The sequence below is a fragment of the Eleutherodactylus coqui genome, chromosome 1 (genome assembly GCF_035609145.1).
Source record: "Eleutherodactylus coqui strain aEleCoq1 chromosome 1, aEleCoq1.hap1, whole genome shotgun sequence".
Classification (NCBI taxonomy): Eukaryota; Metazoa; Chordata; class Amphibia; order Anura; family Eleutherodactylidae; genus Eleutherodactylus; species Eleutherodactylus coqui.
In genome coordinates this window covers 60329662-60354966 of record NC_089837.1, presented here as the reverse complement: position 1 = coordinate 60354966, position 25305 = coordinate 60329662, and the positions used below count along the sequence as shown (strand labels likewise).

The window sequence follows — 25305 nt, the reverse complement described above, 5'->3', positions numbered from 1 at the left end:
AAAACACCCCTAGGGGAGGGATTGTATGGACCGTGTGTGCACCCAGTGTAAAAAATCTCTATCTCTATATCTCCATGGTAATAGTTTGTATCCCCGTGGCCACAGTTTACACCCGGTATATTATCTGTGCTGTTCCTGGCAGATCCGAGTCTTCTGGAGTACATTCTATAGGAAGCGTCCACCCGCCGCACCGTTGTCAGCGCCGTCTCCCGCTCGCCCTCTGGTGGCTGCCGGGCGCTCTGCACTGTCCCGCGCACTCCACTCCTGCCATGGAAGGGAAGCCGCCGGAGCTGCTGAGCGCCAGCACCAGGAGGCCGCCCCGTCTGTACTCCGTCCGACAGGTGAGCGGCTGCCTGGGGGCTTCTACTAGGGCAGCTGTGCCACACACACGCCGGGGCAATGGAAGGAGGTGACTTATTGTATCCCAACTGTGCATGCTGACACTTGTAGTCCTGCATGAGCTTCACATCTCTACTATACACAGTGGTTATTCATATAGAGAAGATCCCTAACTGTTAATGCTGCAGCTGTGAGTATATATGTATGTATATATATATATATATATATATATATATATATATATATATATATATATATATATATATATATATATATATATATACACCTGCTGTGGGGCCTCCCCTCATCTTCATGTGCAGATTACTATGGATTGTAGGATTGTAAATTCTATTATATAGGGACCTCATTATATATCACTCTCTACTACAGTGCTGTATATACTACCAGTTCTATTATATAGGGAACCTCATTATATGTTACTCTCTAGTACAGCCTTGTATACACTAACAGTTCTATTATATAGGGGGCATAGTTATATATCACTCTCTAGTCCAGCAATGTATATACTACCAGTTCCGTTATATAGGGGACCACTTTATATATCACTCTCTACTACAGTGCTGTATATACTACCAATTCTATTATATAGGGGACCTAATTATATATCACTCTCTAGTACAGCGCTGTATACACTACCAGTTCTATTATATAGGGGACCTCATTATATATCACTCTCTAGTATAATGCTGTATATACTGCCAGTTCTATTATATAGGGGACCTCATTATATATCAGTTTGTAGTTAAGTGCAGTATACACTGCCAGTTCTGTTATATAGGGAAACCTCATTATATATCGCTTTTTAGTACAGTGTATATACTACCAGTTCTATTACATAGGGGACCTCATTATATATCACTCTCTAGTATAGCATTATATACACTACCAGTTTTATTATATAGGGGACCTTGTTATATATCACTCTCTAGTACAACACTATATACATTACCAGTTATATTATATAGGGGACCTTGTTATATATCACTCTCTAGTACAACACTATATACATTACCAGTTATATTATATAGGGGACCTTGTTATATATCACTCTCTAGTACAACACTATATACATTACCAGTTATATTATATAGGGGACCTTGTTATATATCACTCTCTAGTACAACACTATATACATTACCAGTTATATTATATAGGGACCTTGTTATATATCACTCTCTAGTACAACACTATATACATTACCAGTTATATTATATGGGGGACCTTGTTATATATCACTCTCTAGTACAACACTATATACATTACCAGTTATATTATATGGGGGACCTTGTTATATATCACTCTCTAGTACAGCGCTGTATACAGTATCAGTTCTGTTATATAGGGGACCTCATTATATATCACTCTAGTACAACACTATATACATTACCAGTTATATTATATGGGGGACCTTGTTATATATCACTCTCTAGTACAGCGCTGTATACAGTATCAGTTCTATTATATAGGAGACCTCATTATATATCACTCTCTAGTACAACACTATATACATTACCAGTTATATTATATAGGGACCTTGTTATATATCACTCTCTAGTACAACACTATATACATTACCAGTTATATTATATGGGGGACCTTGTTATATATCACTCTCTAGTACAGCGCTGTATACAGTATCAGTTCTGTTATATAGGGGACCTCATTATATATCACTCTAGTACAACACTATATACATTACCAGTTATATTATATGGGGGACCTTGTTATATATCACTCTCTAGTACAGCGCTGTATACAGTATCAGTTCTATTATATAGGGGACCTCATTATATATCACTCTCTAGTACAACACTATATACATTACCAGTTATATTATATGGGGGACCTTGTTATATATCACTCTCTAGTACAGCGCTGCATACAGTATCAGTTCTATTATATAGGGGACCTTGTTATATATCACTCTCAAGTACAGCGCTGTATACAGTATCAGTTCTATTATATAGGGGACCTCATTATATATCACTCTCTAGTACAACACTATATACATTACCAGTTATATTATATAGGGGACCTTGTTATATATCACTCTCTAGTACAACACTATATACATTACCAGTTATATTATATGGGGGACCTTGTTATATATCACTCTCTAGTACAGCGCTGCATACAGTATCAGTTCTATTATATAGGGGACCTTGTTATATATCACTCTCTAGTACAGCGCTGTATACAGTATCAGTTCTATTATATAGGGGACCTTGTTATATATCACTCTCTAGTACAGCGCTGTATACAGTATCAGTTCTATTATATAGGGGACCTTGTTATATATCACTCTCAAGTACAGCTCCGTATACAGTATCAGTTCTATTCTACAGAGGAGCATTCCCTGATCATCACCCCTGATACTTCTCTCAGCTGAGGGTTTGTTGCAGTTCTCTCCAGCCCAGACCATGCTCTGTGAGATACCCCTGCCACCCCGTGGATATGCTGTATACTGGATGCTTCTGTATGGAATAGTGCAGCAATCTGCCTCATGGCAAAATGACACTTTTGTTTCCCGCTGTGTGAATAGGGGCGGAGCCTTTGTTTGTCGAATGCGCCCAAAGCTTTCCCAGCATATACGGCAAACAGACACCGCAAAGCGCAGTGTAACAGCTGCCTTCCTGCACCGATACATAGTAGCGAAATGAAGGCTACATTCACACCTGCCTTGTCCTTCCAATCAGAATTCCGTCTGTCTGTAGCGCTATTTGTTGAGTTAACAAAACGGAATCGAACGCAACAGAAGCAAAATGAAAGCTTTCCATTTGCTTTCCGTTTTTTTCGGTGACCCATTGAAATCAATGGGGAAAAAGGCGATCCGTTTATTTCAGTTTTAATACCATTTCAGAAAACGGAACAGAGAGAGGAAATTGTGACGGAAAGGCAAAGCGCAGGTGCGATTGTATCCTCAGGCCAGATTCGCGTGGACGTATTTGTGTGCGCAAGATTCACACGCACAATATGCAAAGAATAGAAGCAATTAATTTCAAAGGCTTCGTTCACATTGCCGTATCTCGCACACGCATTTCGGTCACATACAAAAAATGCAGCATGTTCTACCTTTTTTACCCATTTGCGCACCAAAGGTCCCTATAGAAGTCAGTGGGGGGGGGGGGGGGGGCAAATGCGCGCACAATATGCAAAGAGATGCGTAATATGTTGCGTAATAAGACAATTTAGACAAATTAACCATTTCAATCTGTATGTCTGTTCGCCGCACGCAGATGAACTTGCCCTGCAGGTGGAAAAAGTACAGTAAAATACACCGATACGTATGCAAAAAAGCCTCATTCAGTGCGCGAAAAAGTTGTGCCGTGGCGCGTGCAAATGCACATACGATGGTGTGAGGGGGCCTAAGAGGACTGAAGAGGGGTTTATGCTGTTGGTGACTTTCACATCCACAGGATTGTCTATATCCATCTCTGAGCTGTGAGGGGCATCAGAACAGGAATGATCCTATTCACTGACAGCAAGCAGTGGTACTACAAAGGTTGAGAAACTGTCAGAGTTGCAGAACCTTTTATTACTCAATGAATCCATCCGATGGTTTGTAGACAACATAGGGGGCAGGTATGCTGTAAGGAGCGTTTCACTGTAGGGCCATTGTATATTTCATGGTCACCCACTGACACCAGAGCGGTGTGTATCTGCTGCTAATGATACGTGACCAGATGTGGCCTGACTAGTGATATGTCCTTGGTATATGCATTTGTGCCTCTTTGGATGAATCCTGTTTTTCAGTTGTTTTTTTTTTGCTTTAGCAGCAGCTGCCTGACACTGGTTGCTAAATTTTAATTCATTGTCCCACAATATCCCCATCATCCTCTTCAGTTGGCTGCACCTATATCCTTAGCAATACGCGTCAGGTCAGCATCTGGCCAAAGCCTTAGGGCTCCATCGCACAATTGCGCACAAGTTATTTGCTCTATAAACACTGTTTTTTTTCCCGCATATTGGCGTATTTTATGCGTTCGGTGGCCATGTTTTTTTGCGCCTGGGACACCCCCATGCCCTGATTTAAATGGTTCCTTAGCCTAATGACTTACAAATGTGCTCTTTTTCCACTGGAATAGCGGAGCGTATTGTGCGTCTCCTTGCGTATTGCACGTACATTTGCGCGCCTCCCATAGACTACTATGGGGACTTTTTGTGCACGCCAAAAAAAAAAAAGGAACTGTGTGCAAACCCATTGAAATCAAAGGGATGTATTCTCTACGTGCGCAAATTTTGTGCACGCAAAAATGCAAGCAAATTCACCCGTGTGAAGGAGCCCTCAGTGAGCGCCGCCTGCGTACGTCACCTGCCGGCAGTTAGACCTGCGCATGTGGCTGCTTTCCGAGGAAAAGGTCCCATATAGACCATGTGTGGTCTATATGGGACTAGTGAGTACTGTGGCCGGTGCTGCTGACCGCCCATGTGGTTTTGTAGTGACTTTGCTTACTAGGGATTCCGGGAAGCGCGTGGCAGCCGATATGCTGAACCCTCCTCTTATCTGCCGGCTGCACCTTCCCAGGGACTGACTCATAGAGGAAATCTTCCGGTGTCTTTCTGTGAATTGACTGCTCCGAGCTTCATGGGCCGGGCAGATAACGGCGTCACCCACACAGCGCCATCAGCGCGCTCATGTTACTGTCATACGGAGACACAGATGACGCCTCAGCGCACGTTGTTACTATCAGCATTATTGGCATTGTTTTGTTTGCAACTTTTTACAGTGCAGCAACGGACTTTTTGGGTAGTCACCTGTGTAAATGATAGCGGCCCTTCTAAGGCCGGCTTCACGCTGTGAAGGGCAGGACTGGGGTGATGGTTGGGGTAAGTCCCTTGCCACCAGGGGGTGGGCAAAGGAGCCGAATCCACAGGCTGCATTCAGGCAGGAACCTCTGGTTAACCCTCAGTTTGACTTGCCGGAGCCGCTCTTTTTGGCGACATAGTCTGCAGTGGGAAATACAATATCAAGGCCTCGTGGCCAGGTTCTGGCCATGTCAAGTCTACCGGAGACCTGTAGCGTGACCTGGGCCCATGACAGATTGACATGACAAGAACTCCATGCATACAAATGAAGTTGAAACTCCCGACCCATCTGGAGATGCCTTTTAACTTTTCCTATAAACTTCATGTAACTGACTGGACGATAGTCAATGAAACATATAACCAAAGCGAACAGCGTTCCTGCGCTAGCAGTCCAACTGGTGCTTTTTGGGCCGTATCGGACGCAGATTCTGTGAATGGCTGTTTTTACCTCTATGCAGCAGTGACCCCAAATAAGTCCCTCTGTTAGCTTTTTAATGCAGACGTATGGTAACATAGAGGTGTGGATAGGACTTCTCAGAAGCTGTAAACCGGCCGTTAAGAAAAGGGAGCTGAGACTCAGTGAAAAGGGGCCACTCCGGAGTACTATTCTCTGTTCGCCCACAGGGCAGGTGGTTCTGGTGACCCGTGAAGGTAGGGCCTGCACAGAAAAGATCTAGGTCTCTGTCTTCGCATGCTGTCTTCACAAAAACCACACCCCTTTGGCCATAAGCCAACAAGAGAGGGCCCAGGAACGAAGGCAGAGCACCCCTCCAAACAGCAGTCCCAGCTACCACTCTCCAGTCCTCCTCAGTCACTGGTGTTATTAAACATATATTAGACATTTAAACAATACAACGTTCCCCAAAGCCCCAACTTTGTCAAGTTGAGTGGGGGCCGTATGTGGACAGCCATTTTCAGGTCTCTTCAGAGATATTCAATTGGGTTCAAGTCATGGCTATGACTAGGAGACTCAAGGACATTCACAGAGTTGTCCGTAAACTACCTCTGTGCTCTGTGTTGTCTTGGATGTAGGCTTAGGGTCATTGTCTTGTTGGAAGGTGAACCTTCTGCCCAATTTGGGGTCCCTTGCACTCTTGGTCAGTTTTCATTAAGAATATCTCTGTACTCTGCTTCATTAAGCTTTCCAATAACCCTGACCGGTTCCCCTGTCCCGGCCACTGAAAGACATCCCCACAGCATGATGCTGCCACCACCAGGCTTCACTGTAGGGATGGTATTGGGCAAGTGATGAGCAGTGCCTGGTGTCACATCCAATCAGGATGCGCTGGATCCGAAAACCTGAAAGACTGACAGACCACAAGGGCACACAAAACATTGGTAAACAATAAGCAAAACAGACACCATGGAAACACTGTCCCTATAAACCCTTTACCCTATACACAGATAGTACTGGTGCATCTTGTCTCCACTGGAACTAAAGGGTGGAGACATGGGTTGGCTGGGATCAGTGCGCTACACATGCAACCTTCAGAACTGTTGAGAGTCAGCAGCCATGGGGCCTCGGCAGTGAAACAGCTGTTGAGGACACAGAACAAGGAGGCATGACAGCGGCTGATGGAGGAGCGAGCACAGCGAGGGTCGCAGGAGCACAGCAGCTGGTCGGAACACAGCATGAGCTATGACAGCGGCAGATGGAGGAGCATGTTCCATGCTGCAGGAGGCACTGCCTGTCACTTCCATGTTGCCGGAGTCACTGCTTGTCAGGATGGAGGACCGAGCACTGAACAGCGGCGCCGCCTTCTGTGGTGGCGCCTCCCTCGATGCAGCCATGGTGAGAGCCGGGCCGGCGTAAGCGGCGCTACAGGAGGACCAGAGGACAGTAGTGGGGAGCCAGACAACGCAGGAGCCACAACAGCAGAAGGGAGAGTGGTGGGGGAGTGGCAGAAGTCGTGAGGGGAAATGATGGTATTACAGCTGGGAAGGTTACAATAGCCACCACGTGAACACTTGCAGGAGCCAGGAGGTGAGATTATGCTACACTGCTGGGAACGTTGACTGCGGGGTTCCCAGTGGAGATAGCAGCCGGCTGGGGGGACAATGAACGCTGGTGGGGAGCCTGAACACGGGCTGGGAACACACCTGCATCAGCCAATCCACTGCTTGGGGGCGTCATCTACCCCATCCCTGTCACTGAGCCAGCCCAACCCATGTGTCCACCCCTAGTTCCGGTGGAGACAAGATGCACCAGTACCTACACAGATAACCCGCACTAACAAGGGCGAACTTGACTTGGGCCACTAGCAGACCCTGTTAAGAGGTGGGGGGGGGGGTTAAAAGGAAAAAAACACAGAGAACAAGATATCAACAGTAGTAACTAGAAAGGAACAGATTACAGAATCGCTGCAACACCTCGTTTCCTCCAGACATAACGCTTAGAACTGAGACCAAAAGGATCCATCTTGGTTTCATCAGATTGGATAATCTTGTTTCTCACAGTCTGAGAATCCTGTAGGTGCTTTTTGGCAAACTCTAGGTGAGTTTTCATTTGTCTTTTACCAAGGAGAGGCTTCTTTCTGGCCCCTCTGTCATAAAGCCCAGATTGATGGAGGCTGCAGTGAGGGTTGACCTTCTGAACGTTTCCCCCATCTGCACATGGAATCTTTGGAGCTCAGCCAGAGTGATCATTGGGTTCTTGGTCATCTCCGTTACCAAGGCCCTTCTCCTCTGATTACTTAGTTCGGTAGGTCGGCCCGCGATAGGAAGAGTCTAGAAGCTTCCACAATCCAGCAGTTCTTTCCTCCTCATAGCTTGGTTTCGGCTCTGATATGCATTGTGAGCTGTGAGGCCTTATGTAGACAGAGGGTGTCTTAACATGATGTTCAATCAACTGAATTAACCACAAGTGACTCCAATCAGGGTGTAGAAACATCTCAAAGATGATTAAGATAAATGGGAGGCCTTCAGAGTTTAATTTCAAGTGGCATACCAAGGGTGTGAATACTTATGTCAATGCAAAATGTTAGTTTTTTAAAAAGAATTACAAAGATTTCTAACATTCTGTTTCAATTTTTCACTATGGAGTATTTAGGGGAAGCATGATGGGGAAACACTTGACTTTTTTAACATTTGCACAAGACCACAATGTAACAAATAGTAAAAGAGCAAAAAGGTCTGAAGACTATATATATATATATATATATATATATATATATATATATATATATATATATATATATATACACACAAGCACCTGTTCTGTCCATGTAATATTCACCTTTATACATTTTTCATAATTTGCACTTCCAGGTGAGGCGCTACAAACTCTCCGTCTTCAAGAAGGTGTGCTATGCCATAGGTGGGGCCCCTAACCAGGTCGCAGGGAGTGCAGCAGCCTTTTTCCTGCAGATATACCTCCTGGATGTAGCTCAGGTAAGTTGTTAACCTATTAAGAACCATGCTTCATAGGTAGAAATGCACACGAACCTGTGCCATTGTAAGTGCACAGCAGGGGTTTAAAGCCCCTACAACTGGAATCTAGCAGGCGCACGTTGGGCCCTCAGCCTTCGGAGACAGCCAGGGATCCTGAGGAGAAGTGAAAAGCGGTCTTCTGTGTTGTAGTCTTTACAGCAATCAGTGATTGTGCTGTTCCATAAGATCCAGTAATGAAGTAAGTTTGAAGTCTTTTATGACTTCTTGAAAGACATATTATGTAAAAAATAAAATAGCTAAGTTCCACCCCGCCCCCTCCCATTGCAAATAATGGTGAAGGGCGGAGAGGGGTCAGGAGCTCAGTGCACTGCTCCCAGCCCGGCCTGCCTCCTCCCCCTGCAGAAAGGGACGTCGTATATCGGCCGGGCGTTAAAACCAGGCCGATATACAGACGTGTGAATAAGCTCTGTTAAAAATAAACAAGAAAAAAGGCATTACTATAAGTTTTCGGCATGACTTCTCTTTGGGCGTTTTCTTGGAATGCATTGCCCATTGTTCTCAATGGGTCCGAAAAACACGTTGCACGGCGTGAGATGTGCACGCAAGTGCGATGCGAGGTCTCCTATTGAAAAAATGGGAAACACTTGCTGGAGGTGCTCAGCTGTACTAAAGTGATGGGAGGCGTTCTTGAAGTGATGGGATCCGCAGAGACATCGCACGGACACAAGCACGATATCGCGCTCAGCTGTGTGTAGGATGGCCACTTTCAGCATATTTTAGCTCTGTATTTGCAGACCATAATACACAGCTAATGTAAGTCTTAGGGTGGACACCCGCTGGCGTTTTTTCTCCACTGCGCTGCAAGAGTAAAATTAAAGTCTCGCAGCGCAGTGCGAGAAAAAAGCCAGCATCACGCCGGGATATCGCCAGTCCTTTCAATGGGGCCATCGGTAGCAGCGCTAGCCCCATTGAAAAGAGAAGCAGAATGGCGGGGACTTCTGCCACAGCTGTCACGGCTGTCACAGCTGTGGCAGAAGTCCCCGGAATTCTATCCCATTGCTTTCAATGGGATGAAAGCAATGGTTTCTGCCAAGCCCCGCGGAATGATTATCGGGGAAGGGCGTGAAATATAAGCCCCGATAATCAGCAAAAAGTGTGTAAAAAATTTTAAAAAAAATTTAGTCACCTCTCCGGTGCTCAGATGCGGCCTCCTGGTGGCTCCCCTGCACTGCTATGAAGCTCTTTCAGCAGTCGGGGATTTAAAAATCCCCACCTCCTGAAAGGGCTGTGCAGATTGGCTGAGGGCACAGCCAATAGCAGCTACAGCTTAGCTATTGGCTGAGCGCTCAGCCAATGACACATTGACCTTAGCTATCTCGTGCTCTTGCAGCACAAAACAGAAAATATCGCTAGTGAGTGTCCACCCGTATGTATTTATTCACATGGTCGTATTTTTCACAGAGGTTTTTTAAAAAACACAACACGACCAATTTTTCCATATTGGCCTCCATATTGCTATTATTTCTATTTGGAAAATAAGGATCAGTATTTGTCCAGTAGAAAACAAAACCAATATGGTGGCAAATACTGATGACACATCATTGGAATGTCATCTGTAACACATCTGTAATGAGGATTTGTATTACCGACTTATCTAATATAATCGTCAGATTTACATCAGATTCTTCCAACGTGGCTCTGACACTCCAAAAGCCCCAAGCTGAGCCACGGGGTAATGCCACGGATTTTCATGCAGCTCTTCACACAGATTTAGCCACAGACTTTGGGGCAAAATGCACGTGTTTCTGGAGGGAAGCTGCATCAAGAACTAACCAATGCCTGTAAAACCACCAGACATAGAGCACGCTGCAATTTTGAAAAATGCAGTAGATCAAAAAAACACACCAAAAGTGAGACAAAAACATTAGTTTGAAGGGCTTTTTATTTTTTACTATTTACCTTCAGCTGCTGGTACCTACCAAGATCAGAGTTAGCTTTGATCGCGGCAGCTAACGGACTGCGCATCTAAACAGTCAACGGGACCCACCGGCAACATGATCGGAGGGTGCTGATAAGCTAGCATGGATGTTTTTCAATGTCGAAAATCACTATATATACTGCAATACTGTATTGCAGTATATACTACATGCGATTATATGATCGCAAGTTCAAGTCCCCTATGAGGACTAAATAAATATGTGAAACAAGATTTAATAAAGTTTTTTTAAAGGTAAAAAAATCTAAATAAAAACATTAAAAGTTCAAGCCCTCCCCTCATCCTTTTCCCATTTTTCCCATAGAAAATCTAAACAGTTAAAAAAACCACATATTTGGTATCGCTGGGTACCTAAAAGTCAAAACTATTAAAATATTACAGTATTTTTCCTGCACAGTGAAGGCCATAGATTTTTATGTTTTCCCAGTTCCCCAAATATTAGAATAAAAAGTGATCAAACAGATGTACGTTTCCCAAAATGCTACCAATAAAAACTACAGCTCATCCCGCAAACAAACGAGCACTCACACAGCCCAATCAGCAAAAAAATAAAAAAGTTATGGGTCTTAGGGCTTATTTACACGAGCGTATATCAGCCGGCGTTTTCATGTCCGGCCGATATGCGCTTCCATCTGAGCAGTCCCACCGTTCCCTCCCCCTCAGGAGTGGGTGGGACGGGGGTGGGAGCTTAGCTGCCACTTTTCTGCAGCTAGCAAAGCTTAGCTCCGCCCCCGCTCCACCCCGTTCCCTCCCATTGCCAACGCTGGAGTGGAGGAGAGAGGCAGAGAGCCGATGAGGGGGAGGGAAGGGGGGAACTGCTCAGATGAAAGCGTATATCGGCCGACTGTGAAAATTCCAGCCGATATACACCTGTGTAAATAAGCCTTCAGAGTATCGCTACGGAAAGCAATTATCGTTTCAGGAAACATTTTATTTACCTTTAAAAACAGAAAAACATTAAAAAACTATAGTAATTTGGTGTTTTCGTAGTTGTACTGACCCGCAAAACAAAGTTTATGCTTTCTTTACTGTACTGACCCCCCCCCCCCCCCATATGCACAATTGCATTTTCTCTAACTTTTCCACACTTAAAATTTTTTAAAAGTTTTTCAGTGGAAAAATAAAAAAAATTATGGGTCTTGGAAGGCAGGCAGGAAAAAACTAAAATGAAACATCTCTGGTCCTGAAGGAGGTAACTTGTATAAGGCTGGGTTCCCACGGTACGGAAATCTCGCGGCCTGGCAGCACCGAAAAGCCGCAAGATTTCCTCGGGAGAGCCGCAGCTTAAAAACCTGTGACAGTTCGCCGCAGGTTTTGGAGCGGTTTGGCCGCCGGCCTTACCGCTGTGGCTTTCTTTCCCCATAGAGAGGAGTGAGGCCACAACGGAAAAAAAGGGAGAGTGCAGTGGGGCAAAAACCAAAAAGATTTGTTTGTGAGTAGTAATGAGCGAGCATACTCGCTGAGGGCAATTACTCAATCTAGCATTGCCCTTAGCGAGTACCTGCCCACTCGGGAGAAAAGATTCGGCTGCCGGCAACGGGCAGGGAACTGCGGGGGAGAGCGGGGAGGAACGGAGGGGAAATCTCTTTCTCCCTCTCTCCCCCCCACTCACCCCTGCTGACTGCCGCAACTCACCTGTCACCCACGCCGGCAGCCGAACCTTTTTTCCCGAGCGGCAGGTACTCGCTAAGGGCAATGCTCGCTTGAGTAATTGTCCTTAGCGAGTATGCTCGCTCATCTCTATTTGTGAGCTGTTGAAGACTAAGTACAAATTAATAAAAAGAGTTATCCGTGATGCAGAACTGGAAGTACTGAGTACGTGGGGATAAATATTATGAAACATTTGTCTGTGTGACGCGGCCGCCGTGGGTCACGGGGAGAATGTTAATATCTGGATAAACTTGCTATGGATATAACTCAGCCAATTCTCTAAACACCAGAGAAGTCACATCCAAGTCCAGAACCAACTCTTCTACATTTCTACAATTTGCTCTCGGCAGAAAATTCGGACTGATATTTTAGGCCCCGGGATGGTTCAGCTAATTACCCGGGTCCCTGTTTCCTAGGGGCGGCCAAGGACTGGAACCACAAGTGGGGACTGAAAGTGGAGCTAAAAAATGCTCTGCTACAGCTGTAAGTTTGAGCAGTCAGCAGGGCACTCTGTAGTGGTGCGGTGCGCCCAACAATGGAGAGCGCTGTCCAGCTGTTAACCTCTTACCACCGCAGCCAGCTTTGGACTTGATAATGTGCTGCGTTTTTAGTTTTTTTTCATGCCTGCCTTCAAAGAGCTATATATGTATTTTTCCAACAACGCAGTCAAAGGGCTCTTTCACCCAGGCACTGTCGGCGCGCAGTATAGCCGCGGGCAAAGCTCGCGGCTATACAGCTCTAAAGATCGTGTTAACGGGCTAATTCCAGCTGCTTGAAGTAACCCGTTTACATGCTCCGAGGCACAGGCTGCACGCTTTCCAGCTCCCATAGGAGTATATGGAAAGCACGCAGCAAGGATACGTCAGGTCCTATCTTTACGTGGACCACGGAGTTTGCACTCGCATGTCCTATCTTTGTTAGATGCGCAAATTCAGCACGTCTAACAATTGTTTATGTGAACGCTTCAATAAGAACCCATTGGTTCCTATAGAAGTGCGTCCTGTGCGTGCCTCTAATGCACACGGACAGCGCTCGTTTGAACGAGCCCTTTTGAGGCCTCGTTTGTTTTTTTTTTAACGAGACTAGTTGTATTTTTTATGGCCTCATATAATGTATTAACACTTTCCAATCCAAATTTGTATCCTGGTTTTTCTAGGGGGCTTACTCTTTCTCTGCTATTATACAACAGCGCTATATGCTGGCTAAAGCCAGTACTGCATGAGGTGACACGTTGGATAGGCTCCGACAGCAGAAAGGCTGGCAATATACAGTAAGAGAACCCCGACGGACGTCTTCCAACATCGGAGCTGTACAGCCTTAAATCGTAATGTCTTCAGACGTCAGACAGTGGATTCGAAAGGGTTAAAACATTTTCTTTAGGGCTCGTTCAGACGAGCGCTGTCCGTGCGCATTAGAGGCGTGCACAGGACCTCCTTCTATGGGAACCAGGGGGTTCCTATAGAAGAGTTCACATGACTTGAATGGGAGAGCGCACGCATGGCAATCTGAAAAAAGTTAGATTTATCATCTTTAGGTGACAACGCTGGAAGCAAGGGACAGGTGAGTATACAAAATACATCACCTGGCTCCCAGTCATGTGCCCTAACAGCAGGTTCCCTTTAACTCTTTCTTGGAAGGAGTGGAAAAATTTGCAGTTTTTAGTTCTTCCTACAGCCCAAAAAAGGGAATAAAAATTCATCAAAATAGTACCTATGTAAACTGCAGCTTGTGCTACAAAAAAACAAGCCCTCACACAGCTCTGTAGACTGAAAAATACTAAAGGTATGGTAAAAAATACAGAATATGGTGACGCAAAAAAAAAAAGAATGTAAGTGTATTTATTGTGCAAATAGTGAAAATTGAATTTCTGGCCTCTTTCATTATTTTTGGGGTCAGTATGATTACAGAAGTACCCAATTTAGGTATTTTCTTACTTCTGCACATTAATAAACTAAAAGAAATGAAGAAAAAAAATTACAATTTTTGTGTTGCTGTATTTAAAGACCCGTGACATTTGTATTTTTCCATTGACACCGCCGTGTGAGGTCTTGTTTTTTGTTTAACAAAACACTGCAATTTTAGAATTATTTTTTAGTTTTTTTTACGGGGTCACCATGCAGATTAAAGAATGTAATAACTCTATAGTTTGGGTCATTGCAGACACAGCGATACCAACTTTGTTTTTTCTTTTTTGCATAATAAAGGAATAAAGAGTTTTTTAATTTTTTAAAATATTTTTTAGCCTGTTTTCAGACTTTTTATTTTAGTCCCACTAGGGAATTTAAAGGGGTTGTTCATCTCAGGATGTTACCCTTGGCAGGTCTCAAAGTTATGGCAGTGGTGGCCGCCTCGTCGTTCACTTCAATGAGACCGCCGGAGGTAGCCAAGCACTTGAACTTCCACTTGAAATCCCACTGAAGTGAATGGAGTGAAGGAATGCATGCGTGGTCAGCACTGCCAGAACTTTGGGAAACGCTGTGGGTGAAATCTCGGAAGCGATGAGGGTCCCAGCAGTCCAACTTCCACCAGTCAACCATCTATCACCTGCCTGTGGATAGGGTATAACTTGCTGAAAAAAAAAGTAAAGGAGCACCGATTGACATGCTTGTTGATTGGTACTTGTTACATTAGACCACGATTGCGGCCCGTGTTAAAGAACCCTTAGGCCATATTTGTGTGTGATGACTTTTTCAGACTGTCAGAAGTCAAGTTTCTTTTTTTTTCATATTTTTCTCTTTTTTTGCATAGAAATAAGAAGGAAGATGTGGATCGCTCATGTGCTTCTGATGTGAATTATGTGTGCCTGCTCTCAGTGTATAGGGGTCCTGATGACCTCGAGGTGGGGGTACATCTTGCTGCCCAGCAGTGTATAGTTTTCACCAGCGTTAGACGTAAGGGCGATGGGCTTAAAAGTGCAGGAATTACAAGGGTGATACCAGGTGTCTGAAGAGGCCCAAGGATCCCTCAACCATAAAAGTTTTGAGGAATGCAAATGACACAAGTAGGGGGCGGTTACAATTTTTTTATTCTGGCCCTGGAGTTTCAAGGTATGCCTCTGAATCTTTTTTTGAAGAAGCTTTTTAATTATCTTGTCTCCCAATTCTTCTAGATAACTCCTTTTGAGGCCTCTCTGGTCCTGTGTTTCGGGAAAATCTGGGGTGGAATCACAGATCCTATAGTTGGATTTTGCATTACCAAAAGCAGATGGACTGTAATTGGACGACTAATGCCATGGTGAGATCTTTTGTCATTCCGCATTAGGTTTTGCAGGCAGCTGTTGTGTGCTGGACAAGGTGGGGATTAGTTTTCAGTAGATAGTTGCAATCACAATTATTCAACCACTCACTCAAGCACACCTGATGTAACTACTGAAGCCCTTGATTAGTTGCAGAAAGTGTACTTGAGACAACACCTGATTTGCAAATGTTCATGCCCTTATGAGGGATTCTATTCGGAGCGATGAATAATTCAGAAACTGCAATAGTCATTAAAAGTGGCATTTTGTGTTGCATTTGGAGAAACTTGTTACAATAATAATCTTTATTTGTGTAGCACCAACTTATTCCGCAGCGCTGTATTTTATATTATGTTATATTATTGGTGTTGAGCTAATTAAATTGTTCTTGTTTCAATGCTTTTTTGCAGATTGCTGAAAGTTTGTAAATTTGGCAAATAAGCCTAATTTGCAATGGGGTTTAAATAATTTTGATTGCAACTCTAGGTGCAGATCCCACCTCCTCTCATATATGCCATAAATAGCTGAGATGGAAATAACCCTATAGACCTCCTTCACACGGGCGACAAAGTCGCACGATTTTGTAGCATTGCTACGATGCTACAAATCACATGTATGTGAAGCCCGTGCTTTCCTATGGGTTCCTTCACACATGAGATGTTTTGTAGCATGCTACAAAATGACACACAAACCTCGCAGGTCCGGCGATATGCCCGCGACACGCTAGGTTTTGTAGCCCATGTTTCTCTATGGAGCCTTCCTCTCTGTTGCGTCGCATCGCACGGAAACGCGGTTTGCATGCGATGCAATGCAACTTTGACAGTAGCAGATGCTACAAAGTCGCGTGATTTTGTAGCGTCACATGCGACTTTGTAGCGCTACAAAATCGCGGTATTGCTGCGAGAAAATCGCAGCGATATAATACGGTGCAGCGATGCGATATCGCTGCGATTTTCTCGCAGCGATGCAGTGTCGCCCGTGTGAAGGAGGCTTTAAGGATTGTTACTCCACCTTCTTAGGCGGTGTTCACGTGAGTGGGTCGGATTCCGCATGCAAGAGGCTTGCAGCGAGTTCCAGCTATGAGCCCGGACGGTGATTCTGTGTAACTCCATTAAGTGTACTGTGGATGACCGCGGAGGCTTGCAGGCGGTCATGCGCAGTACATTTTTTTCCCTGTTTATTTGTATCTCTTGCGGCATCCCTTAGCGATGACACGGGTACCCACAGCCCATGCGCAATGTTAATAGGCAGAGGGGTATAAAACACTGCCTGACACCTCTGGTGGTGGTTCATGTCCCTTGGGAGCAAAAGGATTGGGCGAGTTGAAAAGTCTGACCCTTTTTTCTCTTTATATCTGCTGTTGGCGAAGAGTTAGTACATCCCCCACATATTAGATGGGCGGCAGGTTTTGCCAATGTCCATCCAACGTGTATAGCCAGCTTCAGAAGTAATTCTAGGACTATAGGGATGTGCGCCGTATACAACTCTCCACCAGATCTACTTGGATGCAGTCTGCCCTTGGGGCTCGAACTGTTACAGCGCCAGGTGAATATAAAGCAGAAACATATCACACATTTCCATGTAAACTTAGAATTTATAGCCCCCTAAGTAATCCACACATATAATAACGTCATGTTTGTGTTCTGGTATATGGTGGCCCATCTGTTGTCTTGGAGCACTGCGGTCTTTTATGAGTAGGTTTCCTTCAAACCGCAAAAGTGTAAGGATGGGTTAACCCTTTCCTGACCCGTGGCGAAAATGTGCCGAGCTGCAATTACCAGATCTGAAGAAATCAAAACCCTACATTCTGACCATTAACCCCTTCAGTGCTGCACTGAAACATCCTTTCAGAATGGAAGAAGCTCCCTCGTGTGCTACTATGGCAGCCCTGGACAAAACAAAGGCCACCAGGTCTGCTGTGTCCTTCTGCCAATGAGACTAACTTCACACGGGCGAGTGCGATATCTGGCCATGAATCACAGCCCGATGTCGCGACTATCGGTCCAAGTTTAAAAAAAAGCTTGTGTGCATACAGCCATTCAGATGCATGGGTCCTATTTCCATCTGATTTTTGGATCTATTTTCATTTCCGAAAATAGGACGGAAAACATAACCATGTCCATGTACCCTAAAGCGGTGGTGTATCAGTTATTTTGGTTCTCCCCTGATTTTTGGCACATGGATTGGGTGGTAGTTTTGGGAACAAATGGTTAATTTGGACCATTTTAGGGGGATCTATAGTAGTCGATAAGAATGACTTATGGTGATTTTCCAAAAATTCAATTAGCAACTATGAAAGTATAAAACTGGATAAAAACATAAATGACCATTTCCAGTTTTGGCCAGAAAAAATGGGAACAGTCTAATTTCTTTTTTTTTGAAGGGGAGGGAGGCACATCTATCTCTATTGCTGACCAAATTAAAATATTAAACATTGGACCCCAGCAATTAGCTCTGCTAGTAAGTGTTCAATTTCCTTGCAGCGCCACCTCATGGGAAATGAAGTATAACACAGTGTTCATTTGTATCGGAGGGTTGTCTGTGCAGGGCAGGACAGGACCTCCAGAGCGAGAGTTGGTCTTTGTAACCCTGAATTCCTAATATGTCATACGAAAATGGGTTTTCTGAACTGGACAACCCCTTTAAGGAGTGACATGGGGATAAGAGTCCTAGGTAGGTTGTATTAGACTTCGTATAGTTTTTTGAAGTGCTCAGCTCCTGTTGTCCGGCCTGAGGGTTAGAGAAGGATTTAGGTAGCAGCCGGGGCAGCGGATGAAGCTAGGCAGAGACTGCTAGAACATCCTGTGTTATTATCACTGCACAATCAGCCGAGGTAACGAGGTAACATAGTAACATAGTATGTTAGGCCGAATGAAGACAATGTCTATCTAGTTCAGTCCATTATCCTGCAGAGGCTCCTAGAACCTCACTCATTGTCACATGGAACTGGTGACCCGCATTGTCTCTTTGTGTTTAGATTTTTTTTACAGTTTCTCATTCATGAAATAGCTCCAGAGTGATCAGACACAAAGTAATGACTGACTTCTCTATTACATTACAATTGTACTTGCAAGATGTCACAGAAGAAGGTGCATTGTCTGATATTTTCTTCATGACTTTATGTCTAATTTTGAGAATTTCAGAATTTAATATTCTGTCTTACTAATGTTTGTGTTTTTTGTTCTAATACCCTGTTGGGACTTTTTACTTCTGTCCCTTGAGACAATCCTTATTGCTCCTGTCTATGGAATCTATGTTTGAGACCCCTGACTCTGCTGCATGTCTTTATTACCACTGTCTTTGGTGTTCATCTCTTTTTTCCCTGTTCCTGGTGTCTACCACTGTTGCCCCTGTTCCTGGTTTCCATCTCTATTGCTCCTGCCTGGTGTCCATCTTTTTTACCCCTGTTCCTGGTGTCCTTCTCTGTTGCCCGTCCCTGGTGTCCATCTCTGTTGCCCCTGTTTTTGGTGTCTAGCTCTGTTGCCCCTGTTCCTGGTGTCCATCTCTGTTGCCCCTGTTCTTGGTGTCTAGCTCTGTTGCCCCTGTTCCTGGTGTCCATCTCTGTTGCACCTGTTCCTGGTGTCCATCTCTGTTGCCCCTGTTCTCGATATTCTTCTTTGTTGCCACTGCTCCTGATGTCCACCTATTTAGCGCTAGTTCTTGGAATCCATCTCTGTTGCCCCTGTCCCTGATGTCCATCTCTATTGTCCCGGTCCTTGGTTTCCATCTTTATTGCCTCTTTTTCTGGTGTCCATCTTTTTTGCCCTTGCTCTCGATATTCTTCTTTGTTGCCACTGCCCCTGATGTCTTACTAATCTTTGTGTTTTTTGTTCTAATACCTTGTTGGGACTTTTTACTTCTGTCTCTTGAGACAATCCTTATTGCTCCTGTCTATGGAATCTATGTTTGAGACCCCTGACTCTCCTGCATGTCTTTATTACCACTGTCTTTGGTGTCCATCTCTGTTGCCCCTGTTCCTGGTGTCCATCTCTGTTGCCCCTGTTCCTCGTGTCCATCTCTGTTGCCCCTGTTCCTGGTGTCCATCTGTGTTGCCCCTGTTCCTGCTGTCCATCTCTGTTGCCCCTGTTCCTGGTGTCCATCTCTGTTGCCCCTGTTCCTGGTGTCCATCTCTGTTGCCCCTGTTCCTGGTGTCCATCTCTGTTGCCCCTGTTCCTGGTGTCCATAACTGTTGCCCCTGTTCCTGGTGTCCATCTCTATTGCTCCTGCCTGGTGTCCATCTTTTTTAACCCTGTTCCTGGTGTCCATCTCTGTTGCCCCTGTTCCTTGTGTCCATCTCTGTTGCCCCTGTTCTTGGTGTCCATCTCTGTTGCCCCTGTTCCTCGTGTCCATCTCTATTGCTCCTGCCTGGTGTCCATCTTTTTTACTCTTGTTCCTTGTGTCCATCTCTGTTGCCCCTGTTCCTTGTGTCCATCTCTGTTGCCCCTGTTCCTCGTGTCCTGCTCTTTTGTCCCTGTTTCTCGTGTCCTGCTCTGTTACCCATGTTCCTCGTGTCCAGCTCTGTTGTGCCTGTTCCTCGTGTCCATCTCTGTCGCCCCTATTCTTGGTGTCAATCTGTGTTGCCTCTGTCCCTGGTGTCCATCTCTGTTGCCCCTGTTCCTGGTGTCTAGCTCTGTTGCCCCTGTTCCTGGTGTCTAGCTCTGTTGCCCCTGTTCCTGGTGTCTAGCTCTGTTTCACCTGTCCCTGGTGTCCATCTCTGTTGCACCTTTTTCTGGTGTCCATCTCTGTTGCCCCTGTTCTCGATATTCTTCTTTGTTGCCACTGCTCCTGATGTCCATCTATTTTGCGCCGGTTCTTGGAATCCATCTCTGTTGCCCCTGTCCCTGATGTCCATCTCTATTGCCCCGGTCCTTGGTTTCCATCTTTATTGCATATTTTTCTGGTGTCCATCTTTCTTGCCCTTGCTCTCGATATTCTTCTTTGTTGCCACTGCCCCTGATGTCTTACTAATCTTTGTGTTTTTTGTTCTAATACCCTGTTGGGACCTTTTACTTCTAAGTCCCTTGAGACAATCCTTATTGCTCCTGTCTATGGAATTTATGTTTAAGACCCCTGACTCCTGTGTTGTCCATCTCTTTTACTCCTGTCACTGGTGTTCATCTCTGTTGCACCTTTTTCTGGTGTCCATCTCTGTTGCCCCTGCTCTCGATATTCTTCTTTGTTGCCACTGCCCCTGATGTCCATCTTTGTTGCTCCGGGATCCATCTCTGTTGCCCCTGTCCCTAATGTCCATCTCTATTGCTCCTGCCTTTGTTGTCCATCTCTTTTACCCCTGTTGCTGGTGTCCATCTCTGTTGCACCTTTTTCTGGTGTCCACCTCTGTTGCCCCTGCTCTCAATATTCTTCTTTGTTGCCACTGCCCCTGATGTCCATCTCTATTGCCCCAGACCTTAGTTTCCATCTTTATTGCCTCTTTTTCTGGTGTCCATCTATGTTGCCCCTCCTTGATGTTCAGTGACTTGATGCGTAATGCAGGAAGAAAACAATAGAGCAGCTGTAAAATTACATCTGCTTTTTCCCTGTCGGAGATGAAGAAGTAGTCGTTTGATAGCTGTTCCCTTCTGCTCTGGGAACATTCATAGCAGTCACATTATGGCAGCCATGACACTACCTCTAGGCCAGGGAAATGGCTAAAGCGTTGTTGGAAAGTCCTGACTGGATGTTATTAAATGGGGTGTTATATATTAATAAGGCTGTATGGTAACTTCAGAAATACTAAATAAAGAAAGACTAACCTTGTAGACATGAGGTGGTATTGTATCTCTGGATCGACCCTTGTTAATAATAGCATTTGAGTAGGGGACGCTAAAGCTATTAATCTGATGAGTTAATATGAGGCTATAGGTAGCAGATAATAATCTAACATGCATTATAGAAGTCATTCTTTTTAAGTCATCCGTTATCTGTCTGTGTTGCAGGATTTTGGGGTGCACCCCGTTTCTCGTACTCTCTTACTTCTTCTTGTGGTTTGTTCCTCACTTTGTGACGGAAAGAGTCCTGTGGTATTTGCTATTCTATTGCTCCTTCCAGGCGCTGAGCACGGTGAGTATCATCCAGCTTCATTTCCATTACATCCATATATCTGACCTATCACATGACCTGTCACATGACTCCGCATGCTGACACTTTCCAAGAGCCAGATCCCGATAATAGGATAAGCGGTGAACCTATGGATAGACATCCATCAGGGTACCATGTCCAATAACATCACACTTTAATCCTCATTAACCTTTCATTACTCATGTATAGTAATTGTCCAAGCTGGTGTGAATTCTAACCATACACCATAAATCCATGGCCATCCGATCTAAGTGCACTGTCAGAGATGTTCAGCTGTAGTATCAATCAAGCTCCAAAACCACATCCAGAATACCATCCAAGGGCTGGGCACACAACGCATTCATCAGAAGTAAAAAGATCATGCAAGTGTACATGGATGATTTATGCTCCTGATGAAGGGGTCCTGAATATGGTCATAACGTAGTAACCTAGCCTACACAGTGCACAGGTAGAGCTGATGGGAAGCAGCTGGCATCATTTGTGTTGGCGGGATAATGGGCTAGGTTGCAGGGACATCCAACTTTACACTACTGGCTAGCAAGTGTGAGGATTTAGAAAAAGGGTGTTGACCCAGCAGGATGTAAAGACATCAGTCTTTAGGAAGAGGAGGAGGAGGATTTTTATCAGATGGTTAACTCCTTGAGGACATGGCCTATTTTGACCATGAGGACACAACGATTATAGGGAGATTTTCATCTCCACTTTTCAAAAGCCATAACATTTTTATTTTTCCATCGCCATGGCCGTATGAGGGCTTGTTTTTTGCGTCGCAAACTAGTTTTCATTGGTATCATTTTTGGGTACATATAATGTATTGTAAAACTTTTACTATTATTTTCTTAGAGCAGTGAGAGAAAACAGATAAACTCTGCCATTGTTTTTAAACATTTTTTACAGCGTCAATCATGCAGCATAAGGGCCTATTTACGCAGCCGTAGGCATTTTACATGCGCCCGCTGGCGCCGTAAAAACGCCTTAATGGCAAAGAGCCTGGCGCATATACACCATTGGGCCTGGGGAGAAATTCCGTCTTCCCTCACCAGCTCACATCCTCTCTTCTCCCCTCTGGCCGTTTGCAATAGGAGGATGAGTGCTGGGGCGGAGCTAAGCTCCCGCCGCCTGTCCGCAGCCAGTACGCTCCCACCTCCCTTTTCCAGCAGCTAGCATAGGCTCCCATAGGAATCTATGCAGCTGCCAGCTTTTATGCCGCGGAAATACGCCCCTGTGCACTGATGCATTTTAAGCCAATGCATCAGAGGGGCAGCGTATAATGGCCAGGCGTGAAAACCCGGCCGATATACGCCTGTGTGAATAAGCCTTAAATGACACAATACATTTTTTCTGAAGGTCAGTATGATTACAACGATACCAAAAATGATAGCATTTTTTTAGTTTTTTCCACGTTTGCACAATAAAACCCCCCTTTTTTAAAAATTATAATTATATTTACATCTCTGCATTCAAAGTCCCATAACCCATTTTGAAGTACATATGGCTTTTTTGATCGCTTTTATTGCTCTTTTTGAGAGGTAAAACGAGCAGTATAAGTATTTTGCCTCTGTTTTCTTTTACATTTTTTGCTACGTAGGATAGCGTGCTCAAATTATAGTACAGGTCATTACAGGCGCGATGATACCAAATATGTGGGGTATTTTTTATTTTTTTATACGAATAGGGGAAAATGAGCAAAAAACCATATGGGGCACAAATGGAAGGTACCATACTCATCATCATCCAACATCAAGCCAGCCCTGTTCTCACCTGAAATAACTGTAAGGTGCAGGATTACCGTAAGGTCTTCACTGTGACATTTAGGCAGCAGGGAGTTGCCCTACAATTGGCGGCATTACCCCACGTCATGTGACCACAGTGTTTCCATGTCAGGACGAGTGACCCATACCATTATGTGGCTTTTGGATTCCTAACAGTTAATTTTTGTCCCCCTTAGATTTATCACGTCTCATACGCAACTCTGACCATGTTCCTCAGCACGGACCAGACAGAACGGGATTCCGCGACGGCATACCGTAAGTGCGACATATGTGTGCTAGATAGAAAATCTCTGGATAACCCGAGATGATTTCTCTGACTATTTTCTAAGGTTTCAGTAAAACCTGCAAATTGCCAACCTAGGAATCCGCTCCCTCATACAAGATAGTAGGGAGATAATATGGATCGGTGTTTTAGGCTGTAGTCACACGGAGGAGTCCGATTTTGGCCAGTGATATATGAAAATCCCTGTGTGAATACAGCCTTGGCCTCCATTGTCTTATATGGGGTGAATCTTCAGCATCTCTCACATCTAGTTACGGGAATTACTAGGGGCATTCCAGTTTCTAGACCTCCTGTCAGAAGGCAGCCATAGTTTTTTGTATTTTTTAATATGCTTAAACTAGTAAGCGCCAAGTAAGTATAATGATTTTAATGGTTTAGTGGAAGTGATTAAATACAGATTTAAAAAACACGTTTTTCACATGTTTATACATAAAACCGTTCATGCATGTGAATATATGAAATTTTGTAATACTTGTTATTAGAGGACGTATTTGAACACATATTTTTGGGTTCATTCTAATTTGCCTTTTTTGCGCACATATTTCTTTTGCGCTCTATTTTGTGAACATTTGCGCACAAAAAGGTGCCATAGAAATCTATGGGGGTGAGCAAATGTGCAGGCAATACACAAGGGGATGTGCGGAAAATAGTGCTGAACCACGGGAAAAAAAAACACAGCTGGAGCTCTTAAGGCTAAATAACTAGAGATGAGCGAGCACCCAAATGCTCAGGTCCGCGTTATTCGAGTCGAGCTTTTCGTAAAATTCGAGAGCTCTACTCGAGTAACGAACCCCATTGACTACAATGGGAGACTCGAGCATTTTTGTATGTGGGACGCCGGGTGCCTATCGAAGCCGCCGTAAGGCTATGATCATACATTGAAGAGTAGGGCTCTGTTCCCAATAGTGTTGGGGCTTTCTGTCTCTCTGTTCCGTTTTTGAAGCAGAGAAATGGAAATAAAAGTTTCCATTTTTTTCTCTACAGCCTGGAAAATTCAGCAGCAAAATCCGCATTTATAACGTAAGGATTTTCATGCAGAACTGAAAATGGAAAAATTCTGCCTGCAATTCTGCATCAAAATCCGTATTTAGACTTGAGGATTTAGGTGTGGATTTTGGCTCTGTTCACAGTAGCATTAGGGCTTTCCGTCTCTCTGGAGAAGAGAATTGGAAACAAAATGGAAATAAATGTTTCCATCTTTTTCCACATTGATTTAAATGGGTTTTCCAAAAAACAGAAAGGTGTCAAACATGTCACTTCTTGACATAGAAACTTGCAGAGACGCACCACAATTTTTCCCATTGACAGGGCTACATCCATAAGCAGATCCACACCAAAAACTGCTGCAAAAAGACAGATTTTAGAAGCAGAATTTACTCTGAGAATTCCACTGTATGACCATAGGCTAAAGAATCTCTTAAGGCCCATTGAGACACAATGATTATCAAAAATTCGCTCAAAAGCCATATTTTGAGCAATAACCGTTGCATCTAAATGCGCGGCCATCATGCACTATTCTAAGTGGGTGACTCTTCTAAGTGGATAGCGCTGATAGTATTCTTTCAGCTGGTATCCTGCTGGTAGCTCTCAGCAGGACACCAGCTGAAAGCTCCAAGAACAATGCAGCTTTTTGCATATACAAAACAGCTGTTTTGTTCTCGGAGCTATCACGGCGGTACGGTATCCCGCTCCGCCTGCATTAACTCTTAAGTAGCTAATTAGCTACTATAGACTA

The 25305-nt window shown here is 44.4% G+C and overlaps 1 protein-coding gene across 1 annotated transcript in view; it reads left to right on the top strand.

Moving 5' to 3' along the window:
• Positions 1-234: 234 nt before the first annotated feature.
• The window catches only part of MFSD2B (MFSD2 lysolipid transporter B, sphingolipid), a 52079-nt gene continuing 27008 nt past the window's right edge, over positions 235-25305 (top strand). Inside the window, exons 1-5 of the mRNA XM_066596714.1 lie at positions 235-341; positions 8434-8556; positions 15312-15436; positions 21374-21497; positions 23464-23542. Coding sequence (XP_066452811.1) covers positions 270-341; positions 8434-8556; positions 15312-15436; positions 21374-21497; positions 23464-23542 — 523 coding nt within the window. The 5' untranslated portion in view covers positions 235-269. The remainder of the gene's footprint in view (positions 342-8433; positions 8557-15311; positions 15437-21373; positions 21498-23463; positions 23543-25305) is intronic.